The sequence below is a fragment of the Mustela putorius genome, unplaced genomic scaffold, assembly GCF_011764305.1.
Source record: "Mustela putorius furo isolate JIRA1106 unplaced genomic scaffold, ASM1176430v1.1 tig00003863_pilon_pilon_pilon, whole genome shotgun sequence".
Lineage (NCBI taxonomy): Eukaryota > Metazoa > Chordata > Mammalia > Carnivora > Mustelidae > Mustela > Mustela putorius.
Window position 1 is genome coordinate 22,013,901 of NW_025422015.1, and position 16,060 is coordinate 22,029,960.

The following is a 16,060-nucleotide window of genomic DNA, read 5'->3' on the forward strand; positions in this document are numbered from 1 at the left end:
GAACACCTGAACTTCCCACCTAGAACTTCTGACAAGGACTGCCGAATCTCTTCATAGAAAACTGTAGGGTACGCAGACTTCACATTTCATTTGGCTTTCCCTTTATGAGATATTCCTTAATATGTTTTCACAGTGGCATCTATAATGATGCCACATTGTTGTACTTAACCAGATAGATAATAAATAGAAATCAAGTTCATGAACTTTTGAGTCATTTCTTCATTATCTGAATCTTCCATGTATGTAGTAATACTTAGCAAATATCCATTAATTGATAACTTGTGATTACTTAAGTTCTTTTTGAAATTCTACTCAAACTTTTCTGTTTCCACTCTGCATTTGGGGCAGAAACTGTAATACCTGTAGAAATAAAGATAGTATTAGTAAATCATTTCATGAAATTAAATGTTTTTAAAGCACAGGCTTAACTTTCTGGAAATGATCTGCATTTTTTACTGTTTAATGGTACTTGAAATTTTAGGTTCCTACAGCAGAGTCTTAGAAATAAAAGTTTACAAATGAATGACTATAAGATTGCCTTGCTGTGTAATGCATACTCTACAAATTCAGAATGTTTTACATTACCCATGGGAGCTCTGGTAGAAACTATTTATGGAAATGGAATTATGAGAGTACCTCTTCCTGGAACAAGCTGTTTGGCTTCAGCATCTATTACTCCCCTACCCATGAACCTCCTGGATTCACTGACAGTTCATGCCAAAATGAGGTATGTTCTTTTTATTTGGTCCTGTATCAGGAAATTGATACCAGTGTAGTATAGGCTTTATTTCATGATTGTGTGTGTGTTTTATGGTCAGGTATATTTTTAAAAAAATGATTAGATTTATTTTATTACAAAAATAATATATATTATAGGAATTCTGAAGTATACAAATAAACCTCAAGAAAATATTACCATAATCTCTTCATGAGAAACGAGCATTATAAAATTTTTTGGTGTATGTTCTGAGGCTTTTTTTTCCCTCTATGTATAAATATATGAATTTATTTATTTATTTATTTATTTTTAAAGATTTTATTTATTTATTTATTTGACAGAGAGAGATCACAAGCAGGCAGAGAGGCAGGCAGAGAGAGAGGAGGAAGCAGGCTCCCTGCTGAGCAGAGAGCCCGATGCGGGACTCGATCCCAGGACCCTGAGATCATGACCTGAGCCGAAGGCAGCGGCGTAACCCACTGAGCCACCCAGGCGCCCAAATATATGCATTTAATGGTTGAGATTTTTCTTTTAACAAAATGGATTCTTACTGTGATATTTTTTTCTTTAAAAGATTTTATTTATTTATTTGAGAGAGAGTGATATCAGTGTGAGGAGAGGCAGAGAGAGAGGGAGAAGCAGACTCGCCATTGAGCAGGAAGCCAGATGCAGGATTTGATTCTAGGACCCTGAGATCAGTACCTGAGAAGAAGGCAGACACTTAATCAACTGAGCCACTCATGCGCCCTGCAGTACTCTTTCATAACCATCATTTCTCCATAAGGATCTGTCAAACAACTCTTTCCAGATGTTTTTAAAAAAAATGTCTGTTTTTAATTTCTGTGAAGAAGTCTTTTGTGTGGCTATATGTGGTTACTTAGCCAGTTCCACATTGTTGGACATGAATTATTTTCAGGGTCTTAGTATTATAATGATGTCTAAACTACCTTTAAGACTGTCTTTGCACCTACCTATAAAACCTACCTATATTTCTATTCAATAATTTGCTGGAAGTAGAATTGCTGAGTCCAGGGATGCGAAAATTGTAATGCCTATACTATATTGATTATAAACAGGGATGATTTTAGAATTGACATTATCGTTTTTTAAAAAGACAGAAATGGCTCTGTTGGTTGTGATTCTAGAACTCAAGTACCCCTAAGAGCCAAGCTGATGATGTAGGTGAGTCCCACATGCTGCTGAGTGAAAGAGAGGCAGATATTCATGCACATGCAAGTATGTGTATCTAGAAGGAATTGACGCTGACTGAAGCGTGCAAGGCTTACCTCGTGGTGTTGCCATTTTAGCTCATTTCTATAATGTAAGAATGTAGACTAGAGAGAGGAGGAAGCAGGCTCCCTGCTGAGCAGAGGGCCCAATGCGGGGCTCCATCCCAGGACCCTGAGATCATGACCTGAGCCAAAGGCAGAGGCTTTAACCCACTGAGCTACCCAGGCACCCTAGAAATCCAGATTTTTATTTCTAGTCTTTTAGCTGTTAAGTATTGGCTCAGAGTTTAGACATTCTGTAGATACAAGAGAATGCATTTGTGGGACATCGGTTCTAGAAGAATCATACTCTTTCTAATGGTAAATGTTGTCATGGCATTATACATGTGCTTTACCTGCTGTGTGCCAGAGTTGAGTTTGGATCTTAGCAGTGATTTTTTTAAGTAATTCTGTAATAAAAGTCATTTAATTTCTCAAATAGTTTTAGTTACATATTTGAAAAAGAAAACCAGACTAAAACTATTTATACATGCTCTTTTTGTTTAAATGATTTTGGGGTTTTTGGTTTGTGTGTGTTTTAGTCTTTTTTTTTTTTTAATTCAAGTATGTTTTTATGAGTCATACCCAAATTTTGCTTTTGTGTGAGCAAAGGGATCCTGATGCACATTGAAAGCACCATGAAAACCAGAATTAGTCTCAATGCATCACTATCAAGTGTCCTGCACAACTTAAATATTAAAATGGAACTCGTGCATTTCATGTATTTAAGTTTAGATATATACCAGATTCCTTATGAGTAACTGCTTATCTATTTCAAAAATATGGATTTTTTCTTTTCTTTTGTTTTTCCTCAGCCTTATCCATAGCATTGCTACCAGAGTGATAAAACTTGCTCATGCAAAATCCAGCGTGGCCTTGGCTCCAGCCCTAGTGGAAACTTACAGTCGTTTATTGGTGTATATGGAAATAGAGTCCTTGGGCATCAAAGGATTTATCAGTAAGACAGGACTTTTCTGGTGTTTATAACCATTAACACATTCATTAGTTCAACAGGGATTCTTTTAGGCCCTGGGGATACAATAGTGGGCAAATGTCATTGCTGTCATAGAGATTACCTGCTAATGAGGGAGATAGAAAAATAAATGAAGTATGGAATATGTCAGATGATAGGTTTTATGGAGAAAAACCAAGCAAAAAAGAGGGGTAAGAGTGTGAGAGTCAGGAGAGTGAGTTGTACTTTAAAGTTATGATAAGAAAGGGGTATAGTTCACGTATTGCATGGATCCCTGGATGTGGTGCATATACAATGAATTTTGGAACACTGAAAAGAAAATAAAATGAAATTTTAAAAGGGGTATTTTGTTAAGTGCTTGGGATACAGTGAGCTAGACAGACATGGTCCCTATTCTCATGCAAGAATGTGTGGTCCCATGTGCTGCTTCTGCTGGTTTGGCCCTGGGGCTATATCTGACTGGCAAAGTTTTCTGCATTTCAGTAGATAGCTTATAGTGTCTGTTAATTGTTATGCAGTTCTAAATAATAGATACTTTCTAATATAGAAGTGTTTTTCTGTTTCATGGTAATTACAACTTTTTAGTTATAGTTTAGTGTAATTTTAATTTGAACATAATTACTTTTCTTCCCAGATAATTGAGGGTTGAATACAGCTTTTTTGGGAGAGAGGAAAGAATAAGAGTGGGTGTCATGCAATATGTATGTTAAAAAATGATCCTCATGCTTCAGAAGATTGGGAATATTAATGTTATGAAAGTAATTTAAAAAACAACTGATAAGTGAGGAAGGGTAATTTTTTTTCATATGTTGTCTCATTTTTTTCAGATGAGCTTGAGTACCTTTTATCATAGTCCAACAAAAAAAGAAAAAAGCAAACTTGGTATTCTAATTAGGATATGGATTTTTTTTCCTTACCATTAAGGAAAAATTAATGGAGAAAATTTAATGGAGAAAAAGTGTGTATGTGTGTGTTCATGATCAAATCTTGACACAGATTTTACTCCATGTGACTTTTCTTCAATGTCTTTTAAACATAGCTTTTATAATTGGTACCTTAAATTGTCTTGTTCCTCGAGGTCAACTTTTGCCTACTGTTTTCAAGTCCCATGCTTGGGGGATCTTACATACACTTCTTGAGATGTTCAGCTACCGGATGCACCACATCCAGCCGCATTACAGGGTGCAGCTCCTGAGCCATCTTCATACTCTAGCTGCCGTTGCACAAACCAACCAGAACCAGCTCCATCTCTGGTGAGTTCTGGGATGACGGTCTTTCCCTAAGATTTCTTAGAAACTGTGTTGGACATGGGGAACTTAATCCCTTATAGTATTTGTATTCATGTGTCATAAATCTCCTCTGCTTCTAGGATATTTTATTTCCAATACAGAAGAAATAGAGAACAGCTTTTTTTTTTTTTTTAAGATTTTATTTATTTATTTTGAGAGAAGACAGTGAGAGAGAGCATGAGAGGCAAGAAGGTCAGAGGGAGAAGCAGACTCCCCATGGAGCTGGGAGCCTGATGCGGGACTCGATCCCGGGGCTCCGGGACCGTGACCTAAGCCAAAGGCAGTTGCTTAACCAACTGAGCCACCCAGGCGCCCGAGGACAGCTTTTTAAATAGGAAGTTATTAAGGTAATTCAGGCCTCGTCTGGTGATCTTTGGCCTGAGAATGAGTACTTCCAAGGCCTTTGACAAAATGTTCCAGTTTATTCCTTTAGAATATTGGATTTAGGGGCGCCTGGGTGGCTCAGTGGGTTAAGCCACTGCCTTCGGCTTAGGTCATGATCTCAGGGTCCTGGGATCAAGCCCCACATCAGGCTCTCTGCTCAGTGGGGAACCCGCTTCCCCCCCCCTCTCTGCTTGCCCCTCTGCCTACTTGTGATCTCTCTCTCTGTCAAATTAAAAACAAAAAATTTTAAAAATTAAAAAAAAAAAGAATATTTGATTTAAATACATTTCAGATTATGGTTAAATTATCATGTCACTTTGATTTAGCTTTAAGTGAAAATATATTTTCAGATTGAAAAATGTGATTTTTGAAATGTTATATATCCAGGTGAAATTTTGTAATCCTATAAGCTATGAGCTACCTTTTTCAAATGAGTAGTGTTAGATGGTTTTGCTATAAAATTTGGCAACTCGGTATTTATTTATTTATTTATTTAGGCATCTCAGGTTTTTAAAACTAAACAAAGCTCATTCTCACACAAAGGAGGAGGGTGTTTTTTTAATCAAAGAACAGAAATTCATGGTTTTCATGTTTTTCCATTTACTCAATCTAGAATTAGATTTAAATCTATAATTCTGAAACTTTATATGTAACTTAACTTTTTCATTTCTTTTTTTTCCCACCTTTCAGTGTTGAGAGCACCGCACTTAGGCTTATAACAGCATTAGGGAGCTCGGAGGTCCAGCCACAGTTCACACGCTTCCTAAGTGATCCCAAAACAGTGCTGTCCGCAGAATCCGAAGAGCTGAACCGAGCCTTGATATTGACCTTAGCTAGAGCAACTCACGTAACAGGTACAGTGAATATGATGGTTACCACTGACAAAAACAGATGAATTAGAGCATGCAGTGTCCCTACTGATTATTAAGGGGATAACATACTGAAAAGACCCATTTCATTTGTTTGGAAAAAATAATGCTTGTTTTAATACTTTCACCAGTTTAGTCATTAATGTAGGTTCTTCTGTGTACTCTTATTTTAACTGAATTGAGCTTCAGTTTTCAGCCATTTTACATCATTTTTAGGTAGTGGTTCTTGAGGTTTTTGGTCTCAGGACCACTTTACACTCTTAAAAATAAAAAATGAAATTCCCAAAGATTTTCTATTTATATGGATTTTATCTATCAATATTTACTTTATTAGATACTAAGATAGACACTTTAAAAAATTTTTTACATTTAAATTCAATTTAGGTAATATACAATGTATTATTAGTTGGATGCTTTTTTAATGTTTTTTGACTCACTTAAAAATAATAAACTTAATATATATTAACATAAATGGCATATTTTTGTGAATAATAAACTGTATATTCTCCAGACAAAACTTTAATGAGAAGAGGCACCATTGTTTCACATTTTTTGCATCTCTCTTTAATACCTGTTGTAAAAGAAGCTTTGCTGGATTCTCATATTTACTTCTACATATCATCTACTGTAATATGTTATTTTAGAAATAAAAAAAAATATGGCCCTATACAGGTAAGAGGTTTTAGGGGAGGAGTGTTTTAATGGCCTTTTCCAATAATTGTGAATATTCTCTGATGTCACAAAAAATTGGACAAGTGATGGTTTCTCAAACATTAGTTGCAGCATAGAATCCAAAGTTCTATCAGTGACCTTTGTGTACTCTTACTTTATAATCCTGTGATCTCTTTTGCACACCTAGTGGATTTTTTAAGTTCATGTATATTTTGGGGTACCTGGGTGGCTCAGTGGGTTAAGGCCTCTGCCTTCAGCTCAGGTCATGATCCCAGGGTCCTGAGATCGAGCCCCACATTGGGCTCTCTGCTCAGCAGGGAGCCTGCTTCCCTTCCTCTCTCTGCCTGCTTCTCTGCCTACTTGTAATCTCTGTCTGTCGAATAAATAAATCTTTAAAAAAAAAAAAACGTGTATTTTATAACTTCATGAATTAGTTTTTGGAAAGCTTTGGTTTACTGTGTTACATAGATCTTATAAATGTGGGCACACTTCACTATGCAGTATCTTAAAATCACATTTGTTAATATCGCTGCACATTTTATTAGGAAAATCATTAAGTTTTGGAAAACTATAAGGCTTATAGTAGTGGATACAGGTTTTCCAAAATTTTGATTCTTCACTGGAAAAGTCAAATTTTATCATTGGCAAAAGATGTTGTCATTTGTTTTCCTTGAAGTAACAAGTTCCCTTTGTTAATTTTCAAGAAAATTTCTGCTTAATGCCCAAATCCGAATAACTGTAGTTTTCTGTCAGATGTTCTTTCAAATAAAAGTGGAATTCCAATAAAAAAAAGGAGCTAACTTAACTCAATATTCCACACATGATCTTAGCCAAAAGGCCATTAAGAGATTTAACTGAATATTTAAACAAAATTGCAAGTATTTTTCCTTAAGATACCCATCATCTTTTGAAGGGTAGCTAAGACACTTTATGCATATTTCCATTTCTATCATAACATAAGATTAGATGTACTTAAGGGATAAGATACATTCCTTTCACTACTTCAAGGATATTATTGAATAAAACTGGCACTTCCCCTCTATAGCCCCTCTCTCCTATGAGAGCGTAGTGAAGATTACAGTGGCTGTTAGTATAGTCTGGTGCCACTGTTTGAATGTTCTAGGGGCCAGCAGTTTTATTTACCATTCCCTTTTCTCCATCAGTGCACATATCAACAGAGAAAAAGGTTAGTACTATCTTCTTATTACTTTAATAGTTTTGACCTCATCAAATCCTTGAAAGGATATATTGGGGACCCACAGAATCTGCAGACCATACTTTGAAAACTGCTGTTTTAAAGAAGTAGTTATTGAATTTAGTAACCTCAAATACATTTGTGTGAACTATCTTATTTTACATAAATTAACCTTCTTGATTTAGAGAGTTAAAGTCTGTAGCTATTTCAACCACTAGAAAAGATACTTTCTTAATTCTGTTTCCTTGGCTCAAGAAAGTGGTGATACCTCATTGTCAGAGTGAACTACATGAGCAGTCATGGAGGGCCTGTATCACTGTTAGACCACTGGTGCTCTGTAACCTTAAAAAAAAAAAAATTGCAGGGGCACCTGGGTGACCCAGTCAGTTAAGTGTCCAACTCTTGGTCTCAGCTCAGGTCTTGATCTTAGGGTTATGAGTTCAATTCCCATGTTGGGCTCCACACTGGACATGGAGCCTACTTAAAAAAAAAAAAAAAAAAAAGATTGCAATATCTTTTGTCTTCTTTTCATAAATTGTGCTCATATTTACTAATTAATCATTCAAATTATTTATAAACTAAGAGAACGAAAGTTTAAATTGAATATAACTAGTTAAGCAGTGAGCATATTGCTATGCAATTCAATGGGTGTACATAATTGTTACTTTCCTTATGATATCACTTATAAATTGTGGGTCATTTATATCTGGATTACATCTATTTGTTTATGTTTAGATTTTTTTACAGGCTCTGATTCAATTCAAGGAACTTGGTGTAAAGACATTCTTCAGACCATCATGAGTTTTACTCCTCATAATTGGGCATCACACACTCTTAGCTGTTTTCCAGGCCCACTACAGGTAATTTGGTCTTAATTACATATTGAATGTATACAAAGTCATTTTTCCATTTAATATATATGAAATCATTCTTCCCCATTAACTCATTTCTTCCCACTTAGTGTTATTCTAGAGAGCTTGTTTAAGTGATTTCCAAAGGAAATTAGCTTATATTTCCTTTTTAAAAAATCTTTGCTATTCCATAGTCTCTTGAGTTGTTCCCTCTCCTACTCCAGAACTAAATATATTCCTAAAAATAAAGTTTTTGTTTTATCTTATTAGTTAACAGTTTAGGAATCTTGTGAGAATTAACACATTACCTGAAAAAATGTGTCTCTCTCTTAGAATTGAAATAGGGAGAAATACAGCTTAAGAGAGCCTCACAGAATACACATTGTTACACTTGACTGAATTTTTTTTTTTTAAGGATTTTATTTATTTATTTGAGAGAGAGACAGTGAGAGAGAGCATGAGCGAGGAGAAGGTCAGAGAGCGAAGCAGACTCCCCATGGAGCTGGGAGCCCGATGTGGGACTCGATCCCAGGACCCTGAGATCATGACCTGAGCCGAAGGCAGTCGTCCAACCAACTGAGCCACCCAGGCGTCCCTGAATTTTTTTTTTAATCACACAGAAAAACTATTAACTTGGCTTTTATGATATGGAGAAAGGAAAACCTCATTTGTCCTCTACTTTTCAGAGAAAAGTTTAAGCGCCGTGGGCATCTGCTTTTTAAAACTGCCAATAGGGCTAGAGCAGTAGTTCTCAAACTTACCAGAATTACCTAGAGGGCTTGTTCAGATAGACTGCTGAACTTAGAATTCAGTTAGGTCTAGAATGGGGCCCAAGTCTACATTTCTTACAGGTCCCAGGTGATACTGATACTGATGGTCTGAGGTAGTATAATGGATTTTCCTTATAGAGATAACAAAATATGTAACGAAAATGTACATACATTTCTTTCTTTCTTTCTTTCTTTCTTTTTCAAAGATGAACAGAAGATCATCAGATGATTGAGGAGGCTCTGAATTCAGGCTGCTTGGAATTTCTGCTTAGGAAATCTAGGAAAGGAATTTTTGAGATAATCTCCTCAAGCCTGTGTATTTTCCCATTATAGAAATTCAGGTCTTGATTACTAAGTTGCTTGAGGTCACACAAAGTTTATTAGTATCAGAATCAAGCCTAGAACTGGTTTCTTGACAATATAGCGAGTGCTCTTCTTTTTAATATAACCCTTGACGTAAACTTCTGATCTTCCTTTTAGGCATTCTTCAAGCAAAATAATGTACCTCAGGAAAGCCGTTTTAATCTGAAAAAAAATGTGGAGGAGGAATATAGGAAGTGGAAGTCAATGACCAATGAAAATGACATCATTACCCACTTCTCTATGCAAGGCTCTCCTCCTCTCTTCCTTTGTCTTCTCTGGAAAATGCTCTTAGAAACAGATCATATTAATCAAATTGGCTATAGGTAAGCCAGAAACCTAGATCTGCATTCCATTTGACAAACTGTTATACCATATAGCAATATAACTTATTTTTTACTCTTTGTTTTCTAGAGTATTAGAAAGAATTGGAGCCAGGGCCCTGGTAGCCCATGTGAGAACATTTGCAGATTTCTTAGTATATGAGTTCTCTACATCAGCTGGGGGTCAGCAACTCAACAAATGCATTGAAATTCTTAATGACATGGTATGGAAGTATAACATTGTTACACTGGACAGATTAATTCTCTGCCTGGTAAGAATATGCTTATTTGAGAATAAGTTTCTAAGCTGCTTCATTCTCTTTTGGATCAAGGTGTGCTACTGACAGGTCTTGCGCTAATCTAGCTATATTGCTTCTAAGGATTTAATGAAATTATACTATTATCAAGCATTGCTATCACTTCCCTAAGGAACTAGAGATTTCCCATTGTCTTTATTCATTCATTCAGCAAGTGTGTATTAAATTTCTACGTGTTCTATGCATAGAAAATATATAAATAAATAAGACAGTCATGGTCCTGGCCTTGTGATACTGTAAAAGTACAAGCAATTAGCCCCTGAGTTGAATTCCAAAGGCTGCCACTAGAGGCAGAAAGTGGTTTAAAAAAAAAAAAAATCATTGTATTTTTTTGCAGAGTGCTAATAATCATTACTCTACACTTTGGCAACCATATTCAGAACTGAATATTTCTCATAGCCACTCAATATTCCCCATATTATTTTTCCTCTTCACTTGATGTCTATTTCAGGCAAAATTTTAAGAGAAGACACAGAACCAGGCTGGAAAATGCTACTTTTTAAAAACTATAATGACGATGTTTGGAGTGACTTAGTTGATTAACCTCTTAGCTGTGAAACACAAATATAAGTATGGTTATGATATAGTAGGAGAAATGAGCTAAATCTATAAATCAGTAAAATAGAAGGCTAAGATAGAGGTGTAAGGAAAATATTGCCTGCCAACAATAAGAGACCATCTCTATCTAGGTGAGAGATCTTGGAGGATGGATTGAATTTCAACCAAAAAAGAGGGACATTTTGGTGATGCAACATGGGGGCTTAAGTGGGTAGGAGAAGAATAAATGAAACAAGATGGGATTGGGAGGGAGACAAACCATAAGTGACTCTTAATCTCACAAAACAAACTGAGGGTTGCTGGGGGGAGGGGGTTTGGGAGAAGGGGGTGGGATTATGGACAGTGGGGAGGGTATGTGCTTTGGTGGGTGCTGTGAAGTGTGTAAACCTGGTGATTCACAGACCTGTACCCCTGGGGATAAAAATATATGTTTATAAAAAATAAAAAATTAATAAAAAAAAAAAGAGGGACATTTTGGGCAAAAGCAATGGTGAGAACCAAAAATGGGCAAGAAAGTCAAATATGTTTAGGGAATTCTGAACAGTTGGTTAGGGGTAGACTAGACATATAATAAAATTCTAATAATAGTGAGATATTACTATATTCACATATAGACTATCTAGTAGCAGACCCATGCTTTTGCACAGGTCAGACATTTTAATACCATTTTTCTGTTGTTCTTCAAAGGCCATGCGTAGTCATGAAGGAAATGAAGCCCAGGTTTGTTATTTCATAATTCAGTTGCTATTACTCAAACCAAATGATTTTAGAAATCGAGTAAGTGACTTTGTGAAAGAAAATTCTCCAGAACACTGGCTACAGAATGACTGGCACACCAAGCACATGAGTTATCACAAGGTACTAATTCAGTTCAGTGCTTCAGTGAATCTTGTTTATGCTGTTCTTAGGAATTTGGCTAATTGGTTTGGCTGTTTTCTCTTTGGTTCTCTGTTTTCCCTCTAATCTATATAGAAGGAAATTAGCTCTCTAAACTGCCTCAAGGTTCTAGAGTAGCTCTTTGTTAGGAATTTATTGAAAGTGCAGTTTTAGTAGATGTGAATAGTTACAAAATGAAAGGGTTATTACAAATTCTTTTTACATAAATCTCTTTTGCTATGTCTTTGGGATAATATTTTTTCAAGTAAAGCACTCTAGATTTATTTCTTTGCATTGTAAAAACAAAAATGTTTTCATATTCTTTTAAAAATGACAAGTTTATTTAGCTTTATTTTTTTAAGAGAATAGAAAAAGATGTCCTGAACTTTTGCCATTTATTCACTTCCATAGAAATACCCTGAGAAACTGTATTTTGAGGGCCTGGCGGAGCAGGTTGATCCTCCTGTGCAGATCCAGTCTCCCTATCTACCCATCTATTTTGGAAATGTGTGTCTTCGATTTCTCCCAGTATTTGATATAGTCATCCACAGATTTTTAGAGTTGCTTCCAGTTTCCAAATCACTGGAAACTCTACTAGATCACCTTGGTGGCTTATATAAATTTCACGGTAAGCTTTTTCAAATTATAATTCCATCTAATAACTCAATAAACAAAAGTAGTCTGGACATGACCATATGGGTAATCATGGTTTAAACATTATATTTTAATTGTTTTTCAATAAAAGTGTTTTGACAATAGTGCTATATAGTGATGCTGTGAAGTATAAAATAGTTGACATAAAAATATGAATAGGTAGGTCATGGCAAATGTATTAAATAGCAGAAATAAAAGTGATATGCAAGAGATGACCCCTTTTACATAGAGTGTGATTAGTTGCCAAATAAGTGGAGAAGGAGAATGGTATGATATGAGCTCAGAAGAGACTGATGTGACTTTGAACTAACTCAGCAGGCTTCCTAGATGATAGGATTCAAGCTGTTGATGTATGTGATTTATATAAACAGGCAGAAAAAGAGAACACTCTAGACAGAAGGAATCCTTTGGAAAAATCACAGCATTTTGAAGACAGTCTCCTCGTTGGCTAAATTGAGAACTTAAACTTTGTACCCACCTATAAATCACCTTCAGTGCCAGGCTGAGAAGTTTTGATCTTATAACCTGCAGATAAAAAGCATTACTTGAGAAAGATAAATCTAATTGTAGTTGGCAGCATGTTTCGGAAAGAAGAAGCAATTTCAAAGACTTCCGTCAAAAAATTCAGTTATATGATTATTACCTGAACAGCTATGATAATATTGGAAATAAGGAAGGGACAGATAGTCAAGGAAGAAGGAACAGGGCTTGATTAGCTGCTCATGGAGAGACTATAGAAAAGAAGATGTCAAAGACAACTGTGAAGCTTTAAACCAGGTGACTGGAGAATGGTGGAGTCAGCCACAGGAGCATGAAAGGCCTGGAGCAGCAACTGTGGGGACAAAGTAAATTTCTCTGGGGGGCAGTTCTTCTCAGTCCTTTGTCTAGATATCGTCCTCCTAACCAGAAGTCTGAATTGCATTTTAGCACTACAGAAGAGGTATGAAGTTCAAGCAAGCATTCCTTTCAAAAATTTTTTTGAAGGGGCGGGAGAATTAGGTAACATCCACATGGTAGAGAGGGGTATGCAGTGAAAAGTAGTTAACTCCATCATGATCTCTAGCTGCCCAGTTTCTTTTTCTGTAGGAGACCACTGTTACCAGTTTCTTGTGTATCCTTCCTTAGATATCCTGGGGTTAGTTTTTTTTCCCCCACAAATAATATAGGATATACACATTGTTCTGCCTGTTGTGTTCAATGCCTTTATAATGTGTTAGGATTGATTATTTTGTATCAGTACCTAAAAAACTCATTCGTGCCACACATGCCATGATTTACCTTGTTTTGACCATTTGGACTATTTGAATCTTTCTGCTAGTATAAGCAGCATTGCAGTGGATATTCCTTTATGTGCCATGTATATATTATTAGAAGCTTTCTGCCTTGTCCTAAAATAAAAATACTCATTGTATGCCATTGCCCAGCATGTGAAATAGTTTCATGAGTTTCTGAGCTATTTTTTGGTAATCTTGAAAACAGAAGGTTAGTTTTTCATTGTGGGTAACCAGATTAACATTGTGATAATGTGTTTTCTTCTTGGCAGATCGCCCCGTGACTTATTTGTATAATACTCTGCACTATTATGAAATGCATCTGAGAGAACGCCCACATCTCAAGAGAAAGCTTGTCCATGCCATCATTGGCTCACTCAAGGATAATCGACCACAAGGCTGGTGTCTAAGTGACACATACCTAAAGTGTGGCATGAATGCACGGGAAGAAAATCCTTGGGTCCCAGATGACTCCTACTATTGCAGATTGATTGGCAGACTAGTAGATAATATCCTTTTCATTGTGATTTTTCCAGACCCTTCAGAAATAACTAAATGTTGATTTGTGAGAATACATATTATCCTTTCAAGGTAATATTTTTATATATTCCAAAACTTCAGTTCTTTTTTGCAATTATTTTTATTTTTACTTTTGTAAAGATTTTTTTTTTTTTTAAAGATTTTATTTATTTATTTGTCAGAGAGAGAGAGAGGAGCGAGAGTGAGCACAAGAAGACAGAGTAGTAGGCAGAGGCAGAGGGAGAAGCAGGCTCCGTGCAGAGCAAGGAGCCCGATGTGGGACTCGATCCCAGGACGCTGGGATCATGACCTGAGCCGAAGGCAGCCGCTTAACCAGCTGAGCCACCCAGGCGTCCCTTGTAAAGATTTTGAAAGCTTAAATTAGCATCAGGTTAGCTGCCTGATAGGCCCACATTCACTTCATTAAATTTTATATCTAAAAAATAGACCTAATGAGGCTGTTTCAAAGAAAAAAATTATATTCCTAAAAAAAAATACTCTGTATTATAGTAAATGTATCTGTTTGCTACTGGAGAACATAGAATTTTCTTGCTTTAAATAAATCCTTAAATGCTTTTTTAAAATATTAATAAACAATAAAACTTATTTTCTCTCTTTTATAATGAAAAGGCTGCTATATATGTATTTTTATTTCTTTATTTTGATTTCATGTTTTAAGTTATTAGCACACTGTGCTTATCATGTTTGTACATCATGCTACTGTTTTGTGATTTGTTTTGCTACATGAAGGCATTTGTTTCCTGAAGTAAAAGAATTACTCATTATAAAGTAATCTTATCAGCTGTCTTATAACTATTAAAAGAAATGGTTGGACGCAGCCTGGGGCTACTCTTGTTGCCTCTCTAGCTATCTTGTCACAGTTACAAAACCACAGGTATATAAGAACAACCATTTATACCTGTGGTTAATCACATTGTTGCTGTCAGTACATTTCAGTTATGTCAAACTGATGTGTGTTTGGTTCCTATTATTTGCCTAATTTCTGTTCAGTCACTTCTTGGAAACTTATAATCAGATAAATTGGTAATAAAATGAGATGTTTACATGGGAAACACTTTTAAAACTATAAAGCACTACAGATGTGAGCTGTTAATCTCAAAATAAACAAACAGTTATAGCTTTAACCATCTGCACCGATGGCTGGCAAATCTCCTGGTCCATTTCCAAACTGTGACTGGAGATTCAATGAGTTTCCCAACCCAGCTGCGCATGCACTGCATGTTACTTGTGTGGAGCTCATGGCCTTGGCCGTTTCAGGTGAAGATGTTGGAAATGCTCTTCTAAATGTCGTCCTGAAAAGGTATGTATCCTGTTTCATGCAATAACATTCATTGTTTATTTGTTAAAAAAAAGAATGATATTTTATTTGGAACTGTTAGACAAACCTGTTTCCCAGGGCTGTTGCATAACTGTCTTTTGGTCCCAGATTTTATCTTTGTGATATAGATGTAATGGAGTGAGCCCTGGACAGGGTCAGAAGACCTGGGTTTGTTCCCACCTCTACTCTTCAGTAGCTATTTGACATTTAATAAATTTAGGAATAATGTTAACATCTCACTGAAGATAGCCTTCAAGATTCCTTTCTTGAAGATCAACAAAAAGTAGAGGGTAATGATTGGAAAAGTATAAATAAGTAGAAATAGTCTTTCATCCCAGCAACCATTGTTAAAGGAGACAACTAAGAAAAGCCTTACTTAGTTTTTGGGTATGTTAAATTTTTACTCAATAAAAATCCAGTATAGCTTGTTTTTTTTTTTTTTAATATTTTATTTATTTATTTGACAGAGAGTCAGCAAGAAAGGGAACATGAGCAGGGGGAGTAAGAGAGGGAGAAGCAGGCTTCCCGCTGAGCAGGGAGCCCAATTCAGGGCTCAATCCCAGGACCCTGGGATCATGACTCAAGCCAAAGGCAGACGCCCAATGACTAGCCACCCAGGCACCCCCAAAAAATTCCATTGTAGTTTTATTGAAGTAGGTCAGTTGTTAGCCTGAATTATATGTATTCTCAAAATAAGATCCATTATCAACCATATAAAAATATTTTTGTAATTTCACATTTTTAATTGTTTTTCTTCACTTTTAGTCAGCCATTAGTGCCAAGAGAGAATATTACAGCATGGATGAATGCAATTGGACTGATCATTACTGCATTACCAGTGAGTTAACAACTGT

The 16,060-nt window shown here is 35.9% G+C and overlaps 1 protein-coding gene across 5 annotated transcripts in view; it reads left to right on the top strand.

Moving 5' to 3' along the window:
• Positions 1–16,060, top strand: part of MED23 (mediator complex subunit 23) — a 56,118-nt gene that overhangs the window by 21,961 nt on the left and 18,097 nt on the right. For all 5 annotated transcript variants that reach the window (XR_006602350.1, XM_045066353.1, XM_045066351.1 and 2 more), the window contains 12 exons: positions 482–727; positions 2,802–2,944; positions 4,038–4,212; positions 5,323–5,486; positions 8,104–8,228; positions 9,470–9,675; positions 9,764–9,944; positions 11,235–11,405; positions 11,835–12,051; positions 13,621–13,857; positions 15,023–15,188; positions 15,972–16,044. Coding sequence is in view for 4 of the 5 variants with exons in the window: in XM_045066353.1 (XP_044922288.1) it covers positions 482–727; positions 2,802–2,944; positions 4,038–4,212; positions 5,323–5,486; positions 8,104–8,228; positions 9,470–9,675; positions 9,764–9,944; positions 11,235–11,405; positions 11,835–12,051; positions 13,621–13,857; positions 15,023–15,188; positions 15,972–16,044 (2,104 nt within the window). In the remaining variant the exon portion in view is untranslated. The remainder of the gene's footprint in view (positions 1–481; positions 728–2,801; positions 2,945–4,037; positions 4,213–5,322; positions 5,487–8,103; positions 8,229–9,469; positions 9,676–9,763; positions 9,945–11,234; positions 11,406–11,834; positions 12,052–13,620; positions 13,858–15,022; positions 15,189–15,971; positions 16,045–16,060) is intronic.